Source organism: Abramis brama (genome assembly GCF_963993115.1).
Source record: "Abramis brama genome assembly, chromosome: 24".
NCBI classification, from domain to species: domain Eukaryota; kingdom Metazoa; phylum Chordata; class Actinopteri; order Cypriniformes; family Leuciscidae; genus Abramis; species Abramis brama.
In genome coordinates, this window is record NC_139986.1 from 21720241 (window position 1) to 21730207 (window position 9967).

Consider the following 9967-nt stretch of genomic DNA (forward strand, 5'->3'; position numbering starts at 1 on the left):
TTGCTCAGCCTCACAAGCAACCCCCCTCACCTAATCTCTGACCCAGCTGCCATTGAGATGTGAAATTCAGATGAAGAGACACTCTGAATTGCCAAAGGCACAAGAGCCACTTCAGGGAAAGTGAACAGGAAGTCGGCTGACAGAAAGAGTTCCTCTTCAGCGTGAGTAAGTACAGCCCAGAGAGTGTTTATATGATAAAGGGCTGTTTAACAACTTCATAAGTGTCCAACTGACGAAATGTGAAGGTATTAGTGAATTTATTCAAAACAAGGGAGGTGAGCAGGAAAATATCTTTTATCACACTCTGTTTGACATTAAAAGTGCTTATTAAATTTGACACTAGAGGGTGCTGCAATCTTGTTAAAACATCTGTGATTTCTGTAATCCTTCAACTGTGGAGGAACAGGAATTTATGATGCGTTCAAGTCCTCCTGGGGTTCGTATTTACGAGGTATTTACATATAATGAAGAACAAGGAATGTGAATCAGGTGTTTTAATGTTTTTAATTAATTTATGAAGTCACTGTAAACTTAATAATCGTAGGCTATTTTATCGTAAAATTACAATGCCATATTTTGTGCAGGGAATTATCTTATTTTGTTGTAAATAAAAAAGCCTGACAATGTCACTGCTAAATACCTATAAATATTGTTGTGCAGATGACGTTCCATCACCCCGAAGTCGGGTTTTTTAATGGGTTTTTGGGTAAATGACTGAAATAAGGTCTGTGGTGAACACAAGCTCAAGATACTTTCTCGTTTTATTCTACGACATAAAATACATCAGTATTACCACACTCGTGATTTTTTAAAGCTGTTTTGTGCCTTGAAAAAGGCTTGCTAACAAGTGCTAAATGGGACTACAGAGGCAGTCGAAGAGATTAAACGTCATCGCAGCGAACAGGTATGCTCAGTCCGCTTTTACATTCTCGTTATGCTTATAATTGTGCTCTTATAAACTATTAAAACTCTAAACTTTATGGGAAAATGTTTTTTTTTTTTTAGATAAAAACTAAAAGAGTTGTGTGAAGCTTAGTGTGGTGACATTGAAGTCGTGAGACCGTGGTGTAGTTCGTTATAGCATAGTATTTTACTCCTGGCTACTGCATTTAGGCTTCAAAATACATAAAAGTTGCTATTCCACCACGTTTTTTCACTGACGCCCCCAACTCATAAACATCGAGGCTTAAAAAAATCCCGAGCTTCCCACTCGTATTTACGATCTTTTCGAAATGACTTGAACATACCATTAGAAAGTGGCCTTCTGAAGATATGCTGACCTAATATACCTGGAGGCAGTGGCGGAGCTAGGGGGTGGCCAGGGGTGGCCCTTTGTCTAAGCTTGGCCACCCCTTTGGCCACCCCTCTCACAACTGCTGTTTCTGTCTCTTTTTTTATTGACAAAAATCTCTCTTCTCTTTAAGACCACAAAAAACGTGTGACTTTTCAGACGCACACTCCAACTTCACCTCAGCGCCAGTCGCAAGTCAAACGAGTGCGGAAATGTGCAAGTGCCGAATGAGCTTCAGCAGAACATCAGACAGTGATATGCACATAGTAAATATAGAGTCAATCTTTCTCAACTGGTGGGTTGCAAGACCGTTTTGAGTAAGTCGAATAGTGTGCAGTCAACAACAAACGTAATTCTCTTTTTTTCTGATGCTACTTTTATTTTAGAAAATGTGTGTGAAAGCTTGTGACACTTCTGTCAGATGCTGAGAAAAGCGCGTTGTCCCATTCAGTTGGCTATCTTCGGTAAGATGAGACGTTGTCAGGCCAAATGTCAGTAAAACTAACTAACTTTCATGTCATACGGCTGACAGCCGTTGTACTGTGCTTGCGGTACGCACATCACGCGCAAATGCGGCGTGCTGTAGCCGTAGTTCTGTCGTCAATTAACTCATGTAAGAATCAAAAAGGCGATTAAAGCTGTCAAAACTGCATGCATGTATTTGTTATACATGTGTCATGTGTCTGGATTAAAATATTCTGCTATGTGAGATCACAATATAAAAATGGATATGTAATGTTTTAATGTCCAAATAAATGTGAGCACTGTGCATTTGTACTAGAAGATAGGCATTCATTTTGCGTTAATTTGTAAAGGACAAACAAAAATGGATAATTTTTAAATCCATAAAATAACTTAATTTTACATTCTGGCAGCATTACATTATGAAAAACATAACATTTTACATTATGTGCTGTTGACTTCCGCCTTGTTCACATTCTTGCACATGGTGATTCAAAAGAGAACTTTTGTTTTCCTTTTAAATTTAGGTATGATAGAACTGTTGCAATTATTTATTTTGACAACTAGAAAGTTTTTTTTTTTTTTGACAAACTCAGAATTGGTTGAAGAGTTCATTGATTATATAAAACGTATTGAAGGTTGAATAATATTTGGACTACAGTATTATCTGCATGTTATCTCATCCATGAAGATGCAACAATGTAGAACAAGCTATTAGAGATTTTGAGAACCAGAACCAAGCTAACTGAGCAAGTTGAACTTTAGCTATAGTGTGTGCCCTTTTATTACTATTTAATTAATTTTAACATGAGGTGGTGGGTAATAATAAAAAATGGCTTAGTAAATAAATTCACTCAGTATTCCATGATTCCTAATTCACTACTATCTCAATTACAATTAAGTACAAATTAACTTTATTCAGTTGTGTAGGCACTAAAACAGTCCAATACATTATAGTCAAATTATTTTTTATGATAAAATAATTAAGATTTCTGTGCCACCCCAGACTGGTTGCTGGCCCTTGCCTGGCCACCCCTATGAAAAAATCCTGGCTCCGCCACTGCCTGGAGGCACACACACACACACACACACACACACACGACTTTCTCTCACACACATAAGCCTTTCAGAAGCACGCGTGTCGGGCTTTAAACGTGACTAGTCATCATCAGCATGCAAATACTCCATCTTTTGTATTTATGTCCGGATAGATTTATTTGTTTTGATGACATTTTCGCATGTACATCGGGATGTTTTGCAAGTATAAGTAGATTGATGCCGACTTCAGGTGTGCGTGTGATGATGATTCGAATTTTAGTTGCTATAGCGACGCGTGTTATGAATTCTGACTTCAAAATCAAAAATATACACTCAAACATCGCTATCTGTTGGTTGAGAGACGAGGCGAATTCAGACACTTTTGACGAGTATTTTCTGTGCAGATCTTGTGATTTTGAAGCTATTCGGAGAATTCCTGAGAGAAAACCTCCCAGACAGCAACATAGTGTCAGCCCAGATCCGGGCCACATCTGGTACATGTGGATTCAACGCGTACCAGATGTGGGCCGGATCTGGGCCGACACAATGTTGCTGTTTGGGCTATTATATTCTAGTAGATTGGAGGATATATCCTTTCCTTTTTTCATATTCATATTATTTCTGAGGACGCTTTTATCTAATTGTTATTATCTTGGAGTTAAACTAGTTGTAGTTTTTAATTTTGTGTTTAATTTAATTATTTTTGTTTTATTTATTTATTATTTGATTTCTTTTGGTAGTATTTCAGAGGAGGGTTGTATTGTATTATTGTTTTTGTATTGTATTTGTATTCTATTGCAGGTTGGAGGAGGACGTTGATGGCTCACATGGGTGAAAGAGGAGGTGAGTGCTCTAGTTTTTCATTTGTTTATGGTATGTTATGGTATGATGATGGACTAAATTAATGTGCAGAAACTTGTGCGAGGTAACGTTAACCCATTTGATCCACCAATTTTCCCAGCTAAGTGATCACATGTATTTGATTCCTTGCATGTGAAATAAACCTTTCAATTTGAGTAACTATTGTAACAATTTGTAATTGACCACTGACATTGATCATTGATTATTATCAAAACATAACTAACTATGTGATATCTGAAATATTCCAGCCTCAGGCCGCTCCAGATCCAGGGGAGCTGCTTCCACTCAGACGGCTGGTCTGGAGGTTTGGAGTCTCAGTTCTGATGATTTAGCATCTCTGTCTTCTGAGTTTTCTGTCTCTGTGTTCACAGGTCAGGCTTACAGGAAGAGGAAGAGCGGCAGCCAGCAGAGCCCAGATGATGGATGTCCGTCCAGGCGGTCATGTGGAGAGTTGAGCCTCAGCAGCAGAGGGACGTACAGCATCGAGTGGAGCTCCGACAGCCTCCAAGAGATGATGTGCCCTCCGCTGCCAGGTCAAGTTCCTGTGGAGCCAACAGTGACCTCGACTGGCCTAACAGCTCAGGGTGCCGTGGAGGCTTCTCCTGCGAACAAGAACTCAACAGGTAAGATTGAAATAAAGCTGGGGGGTGTAAAGTGTACGGATACAGATTTCTTTTAAGGTCAAGGTTAAGGTTAGGTCTAGTCATGTTTACCGTTGCTCAGCAAAATTTAGCTGAAATTTTCTTTCCGAAATTATTTCCAAAATATTTTAGTTGGACGTTTGTCTAACATATTTTTCAGAACATTGACAGAACATTCAAAAGTAACGGTCCCATAATGTTTGCAAAATTATAAAACAGAATGTTCCCTTAACATTTGTATAACCGAGAAAAAACATGTTTAAAACATTGAAAAAAACTGGATGTCAATGCTTAATATTGTGAAATAAGACTTTGGGACATTTATGCAGGCATTAAGCAGAAGCAGGGCCGTCGTATAATATATTTGCATTACTTGATTTGTAACATTACAGATAATAATTGAACAGTAAAATATAAGTGTCATTGTTTAATTTAAGGTCAGAGATGTTTCTAATAGATGTCTTTTCAATTGTGTGATTTCAGAAAAACCTACAGAATGTAGGAAGAGGAAAGGAATTTGTTCTTTCCTCATGAGCGTGTGGAAGGCTATGAAACAACACTTCAGCTGCTGTTGTCACAGTAGTGCTGTGGAGGTTGTGGAGCCTTTCGTCCCTCCAGCAGATCTGGACCCAGAGCCTGAGCCAGATCGCCCAGCCGTCAAGTTGCTGTCCTTGGTGGAGTTCTTTAGCTCAGAGTCAGTCAACATGGGGGATCTTTCGGACAGGAAATCAATCATGAACAATTTGGGACCCTAAAGTTAAGCCAAAGGGTCTCTTAGGTGATCATTTGAAAATAAATTCATCATCTTTTACTCTAATTTAGATGTTCTCTGTTTATCTGAGACATGGCTTCATGTATACTCCCCGTCAGCAGCATTAGAAGTGCCTGCTTTTAAACTGTATAAGAAAAATAGAGTTGGTTCTAAGGGGGGTGGAGTTATTATTATGTGAAAACTGGTATCCAGTGTAATGAAATCGCTTGGTCAAATTGTATGGATTTGGAATGTATTGGCCTGAAACTTATTCTATCACCACAAATATCCTTTGTATTAATTGTAATTTATAGTCCTCCCTCTTCAAATAGTAGTTTTTATGAAAATTTGAAACAATTACTAAAACAGTGTGATTGATTAATGAAATATGATTCTTATGACTTCAGAAGTGCGGTTCATCATATTAAATGGGGTGATGTATGGAGGAAGACAGACTAATACTCTCCAGTCATAAAAATAAAAAACATACTGCCCCCTGGATAAATTCAGATATTTTAAAACTGATGAAAGAACGGGATCTTGCTTTAAAAGCTAATAAATCAAAGTTAAGTCATGATAGCCAACATTTTGTTATGTTAAGGAACAAGGTGGTAAAGACACTCAGAAAAGCTAAGGCATAATCTGGAACTAGTTGAATAAATGAAAAGGAGATAAAAAAGAAAGATAGGACATCACTTGAATTGATAGGAAATGGGAAGCTGACTAATAATCCATCTGAAGTGGCCGAAGCACTTAATCATTATTTTATTGATTCTGTAGTCACAACTTCACAAAAACAATGTTTTTTTCCCCTGAGTACACAGAAGTTTGTCTAGCTAATACAGTGGAACAAGCCTTTACTTTAAAGGCAGTCACTGAATTAGACATTTTAAGAACAATTACATCTCTTAAACCATCCAGAGTAAAAAGATATATTTGGTTTGGATGTAGTAATGCTTAAAGAGCTCAGTCAGTCACTATTATTAGTCTATCACTAGTCACTCCTATCACCAAAATTGTCAACCTTTTAATTTCTCAGGCGATGTTCCCATGTGCTTGGAAGTCATCTCCTGTAGTGCCTATATCTAAACGTGGAGGCACCTATTACAGACTTATTAGTATTTTACCTGTAGTCTCCAATGCAATTTGGCTTTAGAGCAAACTGTTCAACTGAGATGGCAAATTGTTATTTCACTGAAAAAGTTAAGTCTCTCTTAGACAAAGGTGGGGTTGTCGGGGCACTGTTTCTTGACCTCACAAAGGCTTTTGACACTGTACACCACAGAATTCTTATGTCTAAATTATTAGGTTTTAATTTTTCTCCAGAGACTTTGAGGTGGATAAAATTACATTTGTCTGGTCGCACACAATATGTCCGAGTTCAGAATTATAAATCAGCCCCCTTAAGTATATCCACAGGTGTTCCCCAAGGATCTATTCTGGGTCCATTGCTATTTACGTTGTATATCAATGATCTTCTATCTGTTTGTCCCGACACTAACATCCAAATGTATGCGGATGACACCGTTATTATGCACGTAAGCAGTATGTCACAAGTCGGAAATGAACCTACAAAATCCCTGGTTAATGTCACAGCTTGGCTAGAACAATGCTGTTTACAGTTAAATATTACTAAAACAGTGCACGTGTTTTTTTTACCAAAATGGCTCAAGTGTAATACCAGATGTGGTTGAATCAGGGGAAAGGCTACTTGTTGTATCTGAATATCTGAAGTACCTTGGAGTTTGGAGATTGATTCCAGACTTTTATCTAAGGCTCAAGTTAAAAAGGTCTGTAACCGGGCCAATTTTAGTTTGTCAGATTTTAGATATATATGAGATTATATGTCAACAGAGGCCGCTATGTTCTATGTATCTCTCATAACAACCTGGTCACAAGAGAGTACAACTACTCTAAAACCATTGGAGTCTCTGTATAAACAATCACTAAAAATTCTTGATAAAAAAATCAGTTAATTTTCATCATTGCTCGATACTAAAAAAATACAATTTGCTAAGTTGGGATAACCTGATCAAATATGTAGATGTTTGTCTTATGTTTAAGACTATACATAGCCTGTCTCTTAAAACTGTATGTTAACGTTAACAACTGCACATCTGTCCACAAGGGGTGGAGAAAGAGGGAACTGCATTATTCCTCTCGGAAAAAGTCATTTTAGCCAGTCTGTATTTTCATTCAAAACCGCAAGGGAAAGGAACTCCATCAATAATTAGAAGACTGGATACGTAAGGTTCTTTTAAGTTTTAAGTTATTTTACTTGCTACTCAGCACTGTCAAAATTAGTATCTTAATATTCAGATTTTAGTCATTCTTCTTTGTAATAACTGCTATTAGTTATTTGCTTTCTCCTGTCGCTATTTTTCTTACCTATTATGTAGCACTATATATGTTTAGACTGATTTTCGCATGGAATCATGTACTTGTTTTTTGTTTTAAATTTTGTGTTTATTAATGTGCACTGTCCCTATGAACAAATAAAGTAAACATGTGAGACTGCAAGACTGGAAAGAAGTCATCACAGCCATATTTGCTTTGTTTTAAAAGCAATGTTTGTATAGTAGTATGATTTTGCACAGCAAAATATGTAGATGTATAGATATAGTAGTTTTTTTCCTACCCTTTATTTGTACTTTAATATTTGTATTTGTGTGTATATATATGTCATTGGTCTCTTACTTTGTATAAGCAGCTATGTCTTGTTAATACAAAAAAGGTACAGAAATAAAAACATTTAAAGTTAAGACGATCATCTTTATTTATACAGCACTTCATACAATAGAGATTGTTTCAAAGCAGCTTTACAGTGATAAACTGAAAGATAAGGATCAATAATGCAAACACAATTCAGTTCTCTAAGATTCAGCTCTAAGACAGTAGTGTCATTATTCAGCTGGAGTCAGTTCATAGTTGATTCAGTTCAGTAATTGTGTAAAGTTCATAAATTATGTAATGAGTTCCATTCAGCTGTAAAGCAGCTCTGCAGAAAACTGCTGTCATCATTCAGCTCAATAAAAATCTTGACAAACAAAGTGGATCTTAGTTGGATTATAAAAAGTGTGACATGATCCCTTTAAATAAATTCTTTCAAAGAATAGAAAAATTAGGTTCATGACAGCCCTCGCATGGTTGTTGAAAAAAACAAAAAACAGCCAGCTATTATGCTAGATTATGCTAGTGCTAGTTATGTTAGTCAGTATTGGTTTCCATTTTCTTTTCTTAATTAATAATATTACGTATTATTAGAAAGATTCAGGTCTCAAGTCTTGAAAATTGTAGTAAAAATGTAAGTGAACAATTTCAATACTGATTGGGACTAAATTGGCCCACTTTTAGTATATAAGTATATGTTTTAAGTGTATACTATAAGTGTAAGAGTAGTAAACTTTAAGTACACAACTAGGTTTCTCATTTGTAATGCATCTGTTCTACAAGTGAACTTATGAGTACACTAGTAGTTTACTATTTTAATACAAGTAGTAATTTTTTTAGTTTATGAAAGTACACACTTAAGTGTGCTCTCAGTAAACTACTAGTTTAGTACTGTATACTGCAAGTATACTTGTAAGTTTTCTTTAAGTGATAGTTTACTAAGATATAGTTTACTATTTACTATATAGTTTACTATACTATATAAGATATAGTTTACTATTTATATATTATTTTTGCACTTGCAGTATACTACTACAAGTGATTCAGATTCAGAACGATGATCAAAACACAGATGGAGTAGATCGAGTCCAACACGCCCAAAGCTTCACAGTCGTTTTCTCTTCATGGGTTACACTTCATTTCATTTGGTAATATTAAGCAGTTTTGATTTACACGCTGTTTAATGTTTGATGATCACGTTATTTTACATTTGAGTGAGCAATCTTCAAGGGGGTAATCTTTCAGAAAAAACTGAAGCTTCCCCGGGGGCCGCCATTGATTAGCAGACCATCACCTGCTGTTAGCATTCCATTGACTCCCATTCATTTTGGCGTCACTTTGACAGCGAATAACTTTACTTTACTTTACTTTTTCTTTTACTGTCTATGGCAATCTTCTATCACTTGTTTCAGCTTCTTCTTCTCCTGTGTTTTGACCCGGAGATTCTGTCCTAGAAGATGTGTCATAGTGCCCCCTACCGTATAACGGTGAAAACATGTAGAATTAGAGTCAATTCCTATAAACTACCAGTCTGCTAGCCTACACAAAAATTCAGATATGCAGAATTAGAAACATATCTGTTTTATATTAATATTCTAATCAATATTTTCAAACAATGTAAGTTTCATAAGACGGTGTATGAAAAACTATGTTAAAAAAGGTATATTTAATAGGCTACACGATCAAAAGAGTTAACACAACTACAAGCCAAGTATACTTTGAATACTTAATTATACATTTAAGTACATCTCGATCAAAAGATTGAGTACAAGTACAGGCCAAATATACTTGGACTTTTCTCTCAATATAAGTCAAGTGCACTTAAGTGTAATTTTAAGTATATTTCTGAGAAGTACATAAAGTATATTTTTGAGAAGTATTTTTTTTTATTATTTTATTATTTTTAGTTTAAAAGAAGTAGAACACTTGAATAAACTTCTTTTTCGTAAGGGATGATTGACAGACAGGAAGCTTGTTTTAATTTTATTGTATTTTGTGGCGGAAACCAGCTTCCATACTATTAATACCACTTCGACATAAAGGCAGTCTCATGGGATGCAGAAAGCACAATCTCTATAGGCCTATATAAATATTACGCCACACACTGGAGCTAATGGATAACAATTTCAGTTAGCCTAACTCAGTGGCAGTTTATGTGGTTGATGCAGGACTAATTGTGAATGCATAGATAAATGGTGTAATTATAACATCAACAGGGACTAATTGGGCCATGCTAATCAGCCAAACCCTGAA

At 36.1% G+C, this 9967-nt stretch overlaps 1 protein-coding gene across 1 annotated transcript; it reads left to right on the forward strand.

The window, feature by feature from the left end:
* The first annotated feature begins 237 nt into the window (after positions 1–237).
* LOC311075779 (uncharacterized protein) lies at positions 238–7733 on the forward strand. The gene is made up of 4 exons (XM_084103364.1): positions 238–904; positions 3593–3634; positions 3901–4275; positions 4777–7733. The coding sequence occupies exons 2-4, from the start codon at positions 3610–3612 to the stop codon at positions 5046–5048; spliced, it is 672 nt and encodes a 223-aa protein (XP_083959490.1). The 5' UTR covers positions 238–904; positions 3593–3609; the 3' UTR covers positions 5049–7733.
* The last annotated feature ends 2234 nt before the right edge of the window (positions 7734–9967 follow it).